We start from the raw sequence: 15,541 nt of genomic DNA, 5'->3' as shown, positions 1-15,541 counted from the left end.
TCCACGATGGCACAGCATCTTCACCAGTGGCTCCTTCACGTTAGGGCTCCACAGAGTCACCGTACCTAAGATACATTTTAGGCTGCGTTAAAAACGATGGCAAAACAGTGAGAAGCCCCTGGGCTGAAGGAGGGAGATAGGAATTTCCAGCCCTGCATTGTCCCCAGGTGGTCAGGAAAGGCTGGGGTTCTGGCTCTGCGAGTGACCCCTGCCCCTGCGAGTGACCCCAGCCCCTGCGAGTGAACCCTGCCCCTGCCAGTGAACCCTGCCCCTGCCAGTGACCCCAGCCCCTGCGAGTGACCCCAGCCCCTGCGAGTGACCCCTGCCCCTGCGAGTGACCCCTGCCCCTGCGAGTGACCCCTGCCCCTGCGAGTGACCCCAGCCCCTGCGAGTGACCCCAGCCCCTGCGAGTGACCCCAGCCCCTGCGAGTGACCCCAGCCCCTGCGAGTGACCCCTGCCCCTGCGAGTGACCCCAGCCCCTGCGAGTGACCACAGCCCCTGCGAGTGACCACAGCCCCTGCGAGTGACCACAGCCCCTGCGAGTGACCACAGCCCCTGCGAGTGAACCCTGCCCCTGCGAGTGACCACAGCCCCTGCGAGTGACCACAGCCCCTGCGAGTGACCCCTGCCCCTGCGAGTGACCCTTACCCTGTGAGTGACCCAAGTGGATGATGGCATTGTAAGGATTGTGGGTCATCACATCCAGACGTCCGGCTTTGGTACATGTGGCTGTCACCTCCTTCCCCACAGAGACATCCAGGTATTGTAGGAATCCTCGGGCACTCTGCACATCAGTGCAGCAAAACAGACAGAAGCAAACACGCGCAAACAGACAGACAGAGCCAGGCAGACGCATACACACGTACACACACAGGCAGGCAGTCGGACACGCACACAGTCACAATGCAGACAGACAGAGAGACAGGCAGACAGAAAGGAAACACACAGACAAACAGAGAGAGAGACACACACAAAATAGAAATTCTTAGTTAGTTGCTTTCTAAAGTTGGAGTTTACAGAGCATTAGGCTCCTGTTTAAAAAGAAGTTTGTGCTAATGCAGAAGGAACTGCCCAGTCTGTAACTGCCAGTTAATACAAGGATTGTGACTTTTGTCCTAATGGGAGTATTTCACTGCCAGTCTAAGCTTCTGGTGAAATGCTAGCTTAGAAACTTGCCAAATTTACTGCACAGAGGTCACCATTTGACCCAGCAGTTGGCTCTTTGCTAAAACTAAAAAAAACAAACTGAGTGCCCGCGCGCTCTCCCCATACAGTAGATAGCCTGATGTCTTCCTCCAGTTCAACTATCCCCTCTCTCTGACAAAGTACTCCATGCTCATTCAGCCGATGTGGATACAAGCTTCCTCCTAAAGCCTCTCCTCATTCACTAGGCTATGTTTCTAAATTGAAGAACGCTATCACTGACTCCCCAAACAGAGTCTTTCAGCAATTGCCCAATCAAAAAAAATTCACCAAAACTTCCAAAATCCCGGTGAAATCTCCTCCTGACCATCCCCGCCCCAGTATATGCTCCTGACAGAAGTGTCCTAGCCCCGGCAGAATTACGTTACACTTTCAGCTGCTGGTCGATGACTCCGACCGCACCAAGGTATTTTTATTTAAAAATATGATTGGAGGCGGACTTTGGGAGCGGCACTGTGAGGATAACGTCTAGGTTTGGGATTAGAGGGGGGACGGTTTTCCTTTTGGTGCACTGCACCCTGGAATCAACCTCTGCAGTGTCCCCCGACAAACCGGCTCAATGGTAGATAATTAATCTCAGCACAGTGCAATGATTTTAAAAAAAGAACCTTTGCACTGGCACCTTTTCAAAGGCGAGGCTGTGATGAAGCCAGGCTGGTGGGGTGGAGAGGAGGGAGCTTTAGTCTGCTGTACAGCTAGTCCAGCAGTACATTAGTCACATCCAAAGAGCAGGTGACAACAGGAGTTCCACCCTGCCAGCACATCCAGCGCCGTGACGAAATACAAAGCCGAATGCTGTCAGCGGCCACAACAATTAAGTTTAGCACAATACTGGGGAGGATGTGGCCACTCACGCAGGTAGCCAGGAGGAAGTGGTAGGGCAGAAATTCCATCCGCAAGACATCGTTAAACTTCTTCACGCAGTGCAACTCGATTCCCTGGTTGTCGTATATATACAGCCACTTCCTCTGTGCCACTGCAAACATGGTCTCTGTGTGCAACCACCTTCAAAACACAAATAGCAGCATGCTTTACTGAGGTTCATGCAAAACATCAAGACGGTAAACATATGCTTGGTGTGTGGCGATACGACGCAACAAAGCAAGGGGAGACGGTGGGGTAGTGGCAATGTCACTAGACTAGTTATGCTAATGCTCTGGGGACATGGGTTCGAATCTCACCACGGTAGAAGGTGAAATTTGAATTCATTTAACAAATATGGAATTTAAATTAAAAACTAGTCTAATGATGACAATGAAATCATTGTCGGTTGTTGTAAAAACCCATCTGGTTCACTAATGTCCTTTAGGGAAGGAAATCTGCTGTCCTTACCTGGTCTGGCCTACCTGTGACTCCAGACCCACAACAATGTGGTTGACTCTTACATGCACTCTGAAATGGCCGAGCAAGTCACTCAGTTCAAGGGCAAAATTAGGGATGGGCAATAAATGCTGCCTAGCCAGCCACGCCCAACACAACGAAGAATAAAAACAAAATGTGCACACAGCAAGCTCCCACTGAGGAGCAACATGATGATGATGATCACTCTTTCCAAGGGATAAACACTGGCCCAGGGCACCGTGGAGAACTCCCCTGCTCCCTCTTCCAGTCCTACCATGGGAGCTTTGGCAAGTGGGTCAAACACCAGATAGAGGTCATTGATTGATAATCATTGGCAAATGATCCAAAGGGAAGGCAAGGAGAAATGTCTGGATTCAGCGAGCTGCCGGATCAGGAAGGCACTGCCTGAAAAGGAGGTAGAAATGAATTCTCTAAATAACTCTAAAAAGGGACATGGACAAAAAGTAGGGCTGTGGGACTAAGCGTGGCTGCTCTTTCAAAGAGCCAGCACAGACATGATGGGCCGAATGGCCTTCTTCCGTGCTTTAGAACACAAGAAATAGGAGCAGGAGTAGACCATATGGCCCATTGAGCCTGCTCCGCCATTCAACACAATCATGGCCGATCTTAGGATTCAACTCCCCCTTCCCGCCCGCCCGCTCACTCACCATATCCCTCGATTTCATTTTCGGTCATTTCGGACTGAGATGAGGAGGAATTTCTTCACTAATGACATCAAGGGATGTGGGGATAGTGGGAAAATGGCTAGAGGTAGATGATCAACCGTGATCTAACTGAATGGTGGAGCAAGCTCGATGGGCTGAATGGCCTACTCCTGTTCCTACGTTCCCTGGGACCCCAAAAATCTGTCTATCCCAGCCTTAAATGTGTTCAATGATGGATCACCTACAACCCTCTGGGGTAGAGAGTTCCAAAGATTCACAACCCTTTGAGTGAAGTAATTTCTCCTCATCTCAGTCCTGAATGCTCAGCCCCTTATCCTGAGACTGTGTCCCCCCGTGTTTTAGATTCCCCAACCAGCGGAAACAACCTCTCAATGTCTAGCCTGTATGTTTCGATCAGATCGCCTCTCATTCTTCCAAACTCTGGAGAGTCTCGGTCCCGTTTACTCGGCCTCTCATCATTAACTTTCTATGCTCACCCGAGAGGGCAGACTCGGTTTAATGTTTTAACTGAAAGGATTGAGAGTTGAGACGTGCTCGGTCAGTGCTATCACTGGTCAGCCTGCATTATGTGTCCAAGTCTCTGCAGTGCGAGTCGACCCAGGGTCCAGCTGACACAAGAGGTGAGAGCTGTGAAACCTAATGGGACGCAGGGGTTTCTTTTACAGCCACGTCTCCTTTAGGTATCCTCTTTAGATATTGTGTGTGAAGGCTCGGCTGCCTGGGAGCTCACAGATCAGGCTGCAATGTAAACTAAGCTCATACTGGGGCTCAGCACGGAAGGTCAAGTTGAAGAACTGGTTACACTGAACAGGAAGTATTTTAATGAGCTTTGAAACAACAACTTTCAGCTCACGTTGATCCAGCAAGTGTAGATTTACCGGAGGCCCTAAACATGGATGCAGAAAATTCTTGGTATTTATCAGAATTAAACTCTCTCCGATCAATCCCCAAACTCCCCTTTAGCTCCTGGGTGTTAGAGGAACAGAAAACCAGCAGCTACCGAATGTCATTGACTTGTTCCATGACGTTTATCTCACACAGGAGCTGTTTGGTGTGCCAGTCCAGGGCTGCCACATGTCCTCTTCGCCCAGCCAACAGCAGGTGCCTGGAGGAGATAACACACACAAACTTCAGCACAGTCCCCCTGGAAAGCAATGACTGCTGGAGTTTACAGCAATTATACAAACTCCCTCAATGAATCCAGCAGTACACATCAGACTACAACAAACATCTGGCGCTTGGCTCACTTAGCCTATCAAACTCACTTCCTGCCTGACCTTCCCTGTCATGTGGTGCTGCTGATCTCTCCAGTTGTTACAGAACAGTTCACCCCCTGGCTTCATACATCGACACACCCACGTGCAACCCCCTTCATCAGCTATTATACACCACTGAAGGAAGTGGGGCTAGAAAGGGGACGTGAGTGGTGAGATAGTGAAGGACGTGATCAGAGTTGGCCTCATCTGTGATGGAAACTATGCAAGTAGACAGGCCACGTGACACGGAATGGTTGAGGACGTGGCTGTACTGCTTTGGAGAGTGAGGTTTAGGGAGCACAGTGATAACAGCGAGGCAGTGTAAAGGGAGCTAAGGCAGAGATTAAAATCAGAGAGGACAACTTGTCCGTCACTGCAGAGGCTGCGGGTGAAAAGCTGGCTGTGATATTCCACTGGGCAGTATGGAATGAGAATTTTAGTGAGCTGAGAGGGCTGAAACAAAGTGAGCTGCTCAAAGGAGGAGTAAGGGGACACATCAAGGTGTGACTTGGTAATAAGCGCCACATTACCACTGTGAGGGCCTGGGCAGGGCAAGTAGTAGAAGATATAGCCAGGGGGGGAGGCTTTAGTTATAGAAAAGTGTCAATCAGCCTTCAGCCAGGTTCCCGTCCAGGCCACGATGTCGATGTAATCGTCCACAATGGGCTGGTGGACAACAAGAGCTGTTTCGCAAGTGGACGGAGCTGTGGAGAGGGGCACTGAGGGGTGATCTGCGGGGAGGGTCTACAGGGAGAGCACGGGGAGAGGGGCACTGAGGGCTGATCTGTTGGCAGGGTCAACAGGGAGAGCACGGGGAGAGGGGCACTGAGGGCTGCTCTGCGGGGAGGGTCTACAGGGAGAGCACGGGGAGAGGGGCACTGAGGGCTGATCTGTTGGCAGGGTCAACAGGGAGAGCACGGGGAGAGGGGCACTGAGGGCTGCTCTGCGGGCAGGGGCTACAGGGAGAGCACGGGGAGAGGGGCACTGAGGGCTGATCTGTTGGCAGGGTCGACAGGGAGAGCACGGGGAGAGGGGCACTGAGGGCTGATCTGTTGGCAGGGTCGACAGGGAGAGCACGGGGAGAGAGAGGGGCACTGAGGGCTGATCTGTTGGCAGGGTCGACAGGGAGAGCACTGAGAGCGGGGCTCTGAGGGCTGATCTGTGGGCAGGGTCTACAGGGAGAGCATGGGGAGAGGGGCACTGAGGGCTGCTCTGCGGGCAGGGTCTACAGGGAGAGCACTGGGAGAGGGGCACTGAGGGCTGATCTGTTGGCAGGGTCTACAGAGAGAGCACGGGGAGAGGGGCACTGAGGGCTGATCTGTTGGCAGGGTCGACAGGGAGAGCACGGGGAGAGAGCGGGGCACTGAGGGCTGATCTGCTGGCAGGGTCTACAGGGAAAGCACGGGGAGAGAGAGGGGCACTGAGGGCTGATCTGCTGGCAGGGTCTGCAGGGAGAGCACGGGGAGAGGGGCACTGAGGGCTGATCTGCGGGCAGGGTCTACAGGGAGAGCACGGGGAGAGGGGCACTGAGGGCTGATCTGCGGGCAGGGTCTACAGGGAGAGCACTGGGAGAGGGGCACTGAGGGCTGATGTGTGGGCAGGGCCTACAGGGAGAGCACTGGGAAGGAGCAGTGAGTGGGATGGAGAGGAGACAGAAAGGATTAGCACCCAGTGAGTATGGAGGTGATTGAGAGAGCAGGATGGGACAGCTGGGTGTCCTGCTTGTGAAGAGGCAGCAGCGAGTGCCTCGATAGGCACTTCGGGGGCTGCTGAAAGGGGCACAGAGTGAAGCCATGGGGTGTATATATGGTGAGGGAGTGAGGCAAGACTGCGTGGCGGGGGGGTGGGGGGGGGGGGGGGGCGGAGGAGGAGGAGCCTGGAGAGGGAGGGGCAACCACGAGGGGTCGAGAAAGAGGGGGAGATGGAAGTAATGGTCGCAGGTCTGGAAAGGATACTGCGATCTAAAGGGACGTACATGGGGCAGAGAGAATGAGAGTCACTGCTTTAATGTTACGTACATGGTTATAGATTGAAGGAACTGCTGTCAGAATGTGACATCCAGTCACACGAGGCTGGAGATGAACCCAGTCCTGTGATCTCTCCTTCCATGCCTGATACTTTAGACAGGTGCTGTGAGGGGCTCTCACTACTCAAAGATCCAGAAAAGCAGTGGGAAATTATTCAGTCTGATTATATTCTCAGTACCCAGAAAGGAAAGTCTCTGCCCACCATCTTGACAATGACACTTACAAAACAGCAGACACAGATCTCTGGGTTCCATGAATTTATAATCCACTCCCTGCTCTCTAACTGATGATCCAGTCTCTCTCTCTCCATCCCTGAATTAACACATTCAGAGATACAGCCAGTTCCATTACCTGCCATTCCTCGTGTAATTTATTCTGTATGGGCCAAACTGATTCAGGTCCAGATTGAAATACTGTGGAAATTAAAAACAGCAAAGATGCAGACACACTTAAAACAGCGTTGTTAAAAGAAGACATGAATCCAGGAAGCAGATGTGTTCCTGGCTGATGCAAATTCTTAACCCCCTGCTTCCTGGAGATAACTCAGTCGGGACTGCTGAACTAACAGGCAGGAGAGGACAGAAACACTTCACCTTTCCTGTCTAAAGCATTACAAACCGCTGGCACTGCTCATCACAAAAACAAATGCTGCTAATGTGTAAAACCTTGACATATTGGCTTAATCATGCAAATCACTTGCCCTAATATATCATACTGAGATACTAGTCTCTTGAACATCCCTAATTTTAATCACTCCACTATTGGTCGCTGTGTCTTCAGCTGCCTGGGCCCGAAGCTCTGAAATTCCTTCCCAAAATCACCCCATGTCTCTTCCAACCCCAATGACATCGCCCCTGCCTCAGCTCTTCTACTGCTGAAACCCTCATTCCTAGCTCCGTTGCCTCTCGGCTTGACTATTCCAACTCACTCCTGACTGGTCTCCCACATTCTACCCTCCACAAACTTCAGGTCATCCAAAACTCTGCTGTCCGTGTCCAAACTCACACCCAGTCCCGTTCCTGTATTCACTGACCTACATTAACTCACACCCAGTCCCGTTCCTGTATTCACTGACCTACATTAACTCACACCCAGTCCCGTTCCTGTATTCACTGACCTACATTAACTCACACCCAGTCCCGTTCCTGTACTCACTGACCTTCATTAACTCACACCCAGTCCCGTTCCTGTACTCACTGACCTACATTAACTCACACCCAGTCCCGTTCCTGTACTCACTGACCTACATTAACTCACACCCAGTCCCGTTCCTGTACTCACTGACCTACATTAACTCACACCCAGTCCCGTTCCTGTACTCACTGACCTACATTAACTCACACCCAGTCCCGTTCCTGTACTCACTGACCCACATTAACTCACACCCAGTCCCGTTCCTGTACTCACTGACCTACATTAACTCACACCCAGTCCCGTTCCTGTACTCACTGACCTACATTAACTCACACCCAGTCCCGTTCCTGTACTCACTGACCTACATTAACTCACACCCAGTCCCGTTCCTGTACTCACTGACCTACATTAACTCACACCCAGTCCCGTTCCTGTACTCACTGACCCACATTAACACACACCCAGTCCCGTTCCTGTACTCACTGACCTACATTAACTCACACCCAGTCCCGTTCCTGTACTCACTGACCTACATTAACTCACACCCAGTCCCATTCCTGTACTCACTGACCCACATTAACTCACACCCAGTCCCGTTCCTGTACTCACTGACCTACATTAACACACACCCAGTCCCGTTCCTGTACTCACTGACCTACATTAACTCACACCCAGTCCCGTTCCTGAACTCACTGACCTACATTAACTCACACCCAGTCCCGTTCCTGTACTCACTGACCTACATTAACTCACACCCAGTCCCGTTCCTGTACTCACTGACCTACATTAACTCACACCCAGTCCCATTCCTGTACTCACTGACCCACATTAACTCACACCCAGTCCCGTTCCTGTACTCACTGACCTACATTAACACACACCCAGTCCCGTTCCTGTACTCACTGACCTACATTAACTCACACCCAGTCCCGTTCCTATACTCACTGACCTACATTAACTCACACCCAGTCCCGTTCCTGTACTCACTGACCTACATTAACTCACACCCAGTCCCGTTCCTGTACTCACTGACCTACAGTAACTCACACCCAGTCCCGTTCCTGTACTCACTGACCTACATTAACTCACACCCAGTCCCGTTCCTGTACTCACTGACCTACATTAACTCACACCCAGTCCCGTTCCTGTACTCACTGACCCACATTAACACACACCCAGTCCCGTTCCTGTACTCACTGACCTACATTAACTCACACCCAGTCCCGTTCCTGTACTCACTGACCTACATTAACTCACACCCAGTCCCATTCCTGTACTCACTGACCCACATTAACTCACACCCAGTCCCGTTCCTGTACTCACTGACCTACATTAACACACACCCAGTCCCGTTCCTGTACTCACTGACCTACATTAACTCACACCCAGTCCCGTTCCTGTACTCACTGACCTACATTAACTCACACCCAGTCCCGTTCCTGTACTCACTGACCTACAGTAACTCACACCCAGTCCCGTTCCTGTACTCACTGACCTACATTAACTCACACCCAGTCCCGTTCCTGTACTCACTGACCTACATTAACTCACACCCAGTCCCGTTCCTGTACTCACTGACCTACATTAACTCACACCCAGTCCCGTTCCTGTACTCACTGACCTACATTAACTCACACCCAGTCCCGTTCCTGTACTCACTGACCTACATTAACTCACACCCAGTCCCATTCCTGTACTCACTGACCCACATTAACTCACACCCAGTCCCGTTCCTGTACTCACTGACCTACATTAACACACACCCAGTCCCGTTCCTGTACTCACTGACCTACATTAACTCACACCCAGTCCCGTTCCTGTACTCACTGACCTACATTAACTCACACCCAGTCCCGTTCCTGTACTCACTGACCTACAGTAACTCACACCCAGTCCCGTTCCTGTACTCACTGACCTACATTAACTCACACCCAGTCCCGTTCCTGTACTCACTGACCTACATTAACTCACACCCAGTCCCGTTCCTGTACTCACTGACCTACATTAACTCACACCCAGTCCCGTTCCTGTACTCACTGACCTACATTAACTCACACCCAGTCCCGTTCCTGTACTCACTGACCTACATTAACTCACACCCAGTCCCATTCCTGTACTGACTGGCCTACACTGGGTCCCGGTCAAGCAACACCTTGATTTTAAAATTCTCATCCTTGTTTTCAAATTCCTCCCCGTCCTCGCCCCTCCCTATCTCTGTAATCTCCTCCCCGTCCTCGCCCCCTCCCTATCTCTGTAATCTCCTCCCCGTCCTCGCCCCTCCCTATCTCTTTAATCTCCTCCAGTCCCACAACCCTCCGAGATCACTGCACTCCTCTAATTCCGGCCTCTTGAACATCCCTGATTTTAATCACTCCACTATTGGTCACTGTGTCTTCATCTGCCTGGACCCCGAGCTCTGGAATTCCCTCCCTGCCTCTCTATCCTCCTTAAAAGCTAACACTCTGGCCAAGTTTTCAGTCATCTGTCCTAACACTTCCTTATGTGACTCGGTGTCAAGTTCTGTTGTGATCATGTGAAGTGCCTTTGGCTGTTTTACCAGAATCCAAGTTGCTGTTGAAATGGAGGGCAGGGCATTTGTGTCCTGTCGGTCAGGAAAACAAGGTTCAAATAAATCCTCAACGTTCGCACAGCCAAGGTCCACCCTTTGTAAACCTTCCAGGATGTGTTTCCGTGTGAGGAACAGAAGTGCTGACTGGGAAAGCAGCTCGGATATACACATGATTGTTCCTCACCCTCTTCCAGGATGTGTTTCAGGGTGAGGAAAACAGCAGCAATGTAAAGTGCTGACTGGGAAAGCAGCTCGGATATACACATGATTGTTCCTCACGCTCTTCCGATTACAGTAACAATGGTCCCGGAGTTTAAACAATGAACAAACTTTCTGAGGATTAACAGGAAAGACAAGTCTTTATCTGAGGATCAGAGTCAGCTCCATGACCTCGCCCCACCGACTCTGTTAGCTGCATGTGACACTGACCTTTGAACTGCTGGTGATGTCGACAGCATCTGCAATGTCCTGCTGTTGAATTACACATGTCTCCTCCCCCTCATCAGCCTCCAGAAACCTGGGATTGGAGACAGAATGAAGGAGCAGCAATGGAGGTTGAACACATGATGATTCACTTAAACTGATAGCAACATTCATTCCAGACAATTCAAGACAATTTCAAATACATTCACAACTTTATCCCAGTACATGAAGCCATTAAAATCAAAGTCCCTCAGTACTGACCCTCCGACAGTGCAGCACTTCCTCAGTACTGACCCTCTGACAGTGCAGCACTCCCTCAGTACTGACCCTCTGACAGTGCAGCACTTCCTCAGTACTGACCCTCTGACAGTGCAGCACTCCCTCAGTACTGACCCTCTGACAGTGCAGCACTTCCTCAGTACTGACCCTCTGACAGTGCAGCACTCCCTCAGTACTGACCCCCTGACAGTGCAGCACTCCCTCAGTACTGACCCTCTGACAGTGCAGCACTTCCTCAGTACTGACCCTCTGACAGTGCAGCACTTCCTCAGTACTGACCCTCTGACAGTGCAGCACTCCCTCAGTACTGACCCTCTGACAGTGCAGCACTTCCTCAGTACTGACCCTCTGACAGTGCAGCACTCCCTCAGTACTGACCCCCTGACAGTGCAGCACTCCCTCAGTACTGACCCTCTGACAGTGCAGCACTCCCTCAGTACTGACCCCCTGACAGTGCAGCACTCCTTCAGTACTGACCCTCTGACAGTGCAGCACTCCCTCAGTACTGACCCCCTGACAGTGCAGCACTCCTCAGTACTGATCCTCTGACAGTGCAGCACTCCCTCAGTACTGACCCCCTGACAGTGCAGCACTCCCTCAGTACTGACCCTCTGACAGTGCAGCACTCCCTCAGTACTGACCCTCCTACAGTGCAGCACTCCCTCAGTACTGACCCGCTGACAGTGCAGCACTCCCTCAGTACTGACCCTCTGACAGTGCGGCACTCGCTCAGTGCTGACCCTCTGACAGTGCAGCACTTCCTCAGTACTGACCCTCCGACAGTGCGGCACTCCCTCAGTACTGACCCTCCGACAGTGCAGCACGCCCTCAGTACTGACCCTCCGACAGTGCAGCACGCCCTCAGTACTGACCCTCCGACAGTGCGGCACTCCCTCAGTACTGTCCCTCTGACAGTGCGGCACTCCCTCAGTACTGAACCTCCGACAGATCGGCACCCCCTCAGTACTGACCCTCCGACAGAGCGGCACTCCCTCAGTACTGACCCTCCTACAGTGCAGCACTCCCTCAGTACTGACCCTCCTACAGTGCGGCACTCCCTCAGTACTGACCCTCCTGCAGTGCAGCACGCCCTCAGTACTGACCCTCCGACAGAGCAGCACTCCCTCAGTACTGACCCTCCGACAGAGCGGCACTCCTTCAGTACTGACCCTCCGACAGAGCAGCACTCCCTCAGTACTGACCCTCCTACAGTGCAGCATGCCCTCAGTACTGACCCTCCGACAGAGCGGCACTCCTTCAGTACTGACCCTCCGACAGAGCAGCACTCCCTCAGTACTGACCCTCCGACAATGCGGCACCCCTTCAGTACTGACCCTCCTACAGTGCAGCACTCCCTCAGTACTGACCCTCCTACAGTGCAGCACTCCCTCAGAACTGACCCTCCTACAGTGCAGCACTCCCTCAGAACTGACCCTCCGACAATGCGGCACCCCTTCAGTACTGACCCTCCTACAGTGCAGCACTCCCTCAGTACTGACCCTCCTGCAGTGCAGCACTCCCTCAGTACTGACCCTCCTACAGTGCAGCACTCCCTCAGTACTGACCCTCCGACAGTGAGGCACTCCCTCAGTACTGACCCTCCGACAGTGCAGCACTCCCTCAGTACTGACCCTCCTACAGTGCAGCACTCCCTCAGTACTGACCCTCCGACAATGCGGCACCCCTTCAGTACTGACCCTCCTGCAGTGCAGCACTCCCTCAGTACTGACCCTCCTGCAGTGCAGCACTCCCTCATTACTGACCCTCCTACAGTGCAGCACTCCCTCAGTACTGACCCACCTACAGTGCAGCACTCCCTCAGTACTGACCCTCCTACAGTGCAGCACTCCCTCAGTACTGACCCTCCGACAATGCGGCACCCCTTCACTACTGACCCTCCGACAGTGAGGCACTCCCTCAGTACTGACCCTCCGACAGTGCAGCACTCCCTCAGTACTGACCCTCCTACAGTGCAGCACTCCCTCAGTGGTAATGGTCTGCTACCCAACCCGATCCTGACGGGACACGACGACATGTGCTGGGTTCGGGTCAGGTCGGGTTGCACTTCCGAGTCCTGCATTCAATCTCGGGTCGGACATGCTCTATCACAGGTAAGTGGCTCCAAAGTTAATTTAATTCTTGGTCTAGAAAGGTGGCTTTCTTGCAGTTATTTTAAGCTTGTGCACATCAGCAACAAAGTGAAAAACAGAAGGAAATTAACGAATTGACGGGTCAGGTCGGTTGCGGGATAAAATGGAAGGACTTGGGCTGGATATGGTTCTGTCCGGCTCGGTTTTTTTTTGGCAGACCTGAGCAAGCCTTTCCTCAGTGGTGGCTGGAATTATGTTGAGGGACGTGAGGCTTGAACCCATAAACATCTGATTTAGAGACTGGCCTGCTTATACCACTGAGCCGCAGCAAACACTTAGCATTTCTCTTTGGTTCCTACTGCTCTGTTGGGGCCTCAAATTGCACACGATTCAGTCTATACCTTGTCAGTCAAGGTTAAGCCAAAGACAGCTATAGATCAACTCAGAGTGTCGAAATATTGGGGCACAATTTCCCCTGCCAAGTATGCCCCTGATCAGCATCGCGGCAAAGTAATGATTTCACGTCAGCACCGATAACTGTGATGATGAATTACATCGTGAGGCATAGTGGGGAGAACAAACACTGGCTACTGACATCAAACAAACTGCTCCTTACCCAGCTTCTTCTGGCAGGAGCAAATCAAAGCTGGCAGCCTGTTTTTGGGCCTGTTTATAAACCTTCTCCAGGGACAGGAGTCGATCCTTCACCGTCTTATTGGCAACTGCACCCTTGAAGTAGATCAAAGAAAAATCAGTGAAGTTCAGGGTGTCAGGACATACCCCAGCACTCGGCCTCCCAGATCTCTCTGACACCTTATCATTCCCCATCTCTCACAGTCCCACATACCCCATCACTCCCCGTCTCACAGTCCCACATACCCCATCACTCCCCGTCTCACAGTCCCCCCATACCCCATCACTCCTCATCTCTCACAGTCCCCCCATACCCCATCACTCCTCATCTCTCACAGTCCCCCCATACCCCGTCACTCCCCATCTCTCTCAGTCCCACATATCCCGTCACTCCCCGTCTCACAGTCCCACATACCCCATCTCACAGTCCCACATACCCCGTCACTCCCCATCTCACAGTCCCACATACCCCATCACTCCCCGTCTCACAGTCCCACATACCCCGTCACTCCCCGTCTCTCAGTCCCACATATCCCGTCACTCCCCGTCTCACAGTCCCACATACCCCATCACTCCCCGTCTCACAGTCCCACATACCCCGTCACTCCCCGTCTCACAGTCCCACATACCCCATCACTCCCCGTCTCACAGTCCCACATACCCCATCACTCCCCGTCTCACAGACCCCCATACCCCATCACTCCCCGTCTCACACTCCCACATACCCCATCACTCCCCGTCTCACAGACCCACATACCCCATCACTCCCCGTCTTACACTCCCACATACCCCATCACTCCCCGTCTCACAGACCCCCATACCCCATCACTCCTCATCTCTCACACTCCCACATACCCCATCACTCCCCGTCTCACAGTCCCACATACCCCATCACTCCTCATCTCTCACAGTCCCCCCATACCCCATCACTCCCCGTCTCACACTCCCCCCATACCCCATCACTCCCCGTCTCACAGTCCCCCCATACCCCATCACTCCCCATCTCTCACAGTCCCCCCATACTCCATCACTCCTCATCTCTCACAGTCCCCCCATACCCCATCACTCCTCATCTCTCACAGTCCCCCCCATACCCCGTCACTCCCCATCTCTCACAGTCCCACATATCCCGTCACTCCCTGTCTCACAGTCCCACATACCCCATCACTCCCCGTCTCACACTCCCACATACCCCATCACTCCCCGTCTCACAGACCCCCATACCCCATCACTCCCCGTCTCACAGTCCCACATACCCCATCACTCCCTGTCTCACAGTACCACATACCCCATCACTCCCTGTCTCACAGTACCACATACCCCATCACTCCCCGTCTTACACTCCCACATACCCCATCACTCCCCGTCTCACAGACCCCCATATCCCATCACTCCCCGTCTCACAATCCCACATACCCCATCATTCCCTGTCTCACAGTCCCACATACCTCATGACTCCCCGTCTCACACTCCCACATACCCCATCACTCCCCGTCTCACAGACCCCCATACCCCATCACTCCCCGTCTCACAGTCCCCCCATGCCCCATCACTCCTCATCTCTCACAGTCCCCCCATACCCCGTCACTCCCCATCTCTCTCAGTCCCACATATCCCATCACTCCCCGTCTCACAATCCCACATACCCCATCATTCCCTGTCTCAGTCCCACATACCTCATGACTCCCCGTCTCACACTCCCACATACCCCATCACTCCCCGTCTCACAGACCCCCATACCCCATCACTCCCCGTCTCACAGTCCCCCCATGCCCCATCACTCCCCGTCTCACAGTCCCACATACCCCATCACTCCTCATCTCTCACAGTCCCACATATCCCGTCACTCCCTGTCTCACAGTCCCACAGTCCCCATCACTCCCCGTCTCACACTCCCCC

General features: G+C 52.8%; 1 protein-coding gene across 1 annotated transcript in view; it reads right to left on the bottom strand.

Annotated features, from left to right (window-relative positions):
- LOC137366511 (WD repeat-containing protein 46-like) overlaps positions 1–15,541 on the bottom strand; it is a 46,790-nt gene that overhangs the window by 216 nt on the left and 31,033 nt on the right. The window contains exons 5-11 of the mRNA XM_068028305.1: positions 13,626–13,738; positions 10,647–10,734; positions 6,866–6,927; positions 4,232–4,336; positions 2,059–2,209; positions 650–785; positions 6–65 (exon numbers count right to left, since the gene is read on the bottom strand). Of these exons, the coding sequence (XP_067884406.1) occupies positions 6–65; positions 650–785; positions 2,059–2,209; positions 4,232–4,336; positions 6,866–6,927; positions 10,647–10,734; positions 13,626–13,738 (715 nt within the window). The remainder of the gene's footprint in view (positions 1–5; positions 66–649; positions 786–2,058; positions 2,210–4,231; positions 4,337–6,865; positions 6,928–10,646; positions 10,735–13,625; positions 13,739–15,541) is intronic.

Source organism: Heterodontus francisci, unplaced genomic scaffold, assembly GCF_036365525.1.
Source record: "Heterodontus francisci isolate sHetFra1 unplaced genomic scaffold, sHetFra1.hap1 HAP1_SCAFFOLD_865, whole genome shotgun sequence".
Classification (NCBI taxonomy): domain Eukaryota; kingdom Metazoa; phylum Chordata; class Chondrichthyes; order Heterodontiformes; family Heterodontidae; genus Heterodontus; species Heterodontus francisci.
Note: the sequence above shows the minus strand (reverse complement) of the source record. Positions and strands in the feature narration are given on the sequence as shown.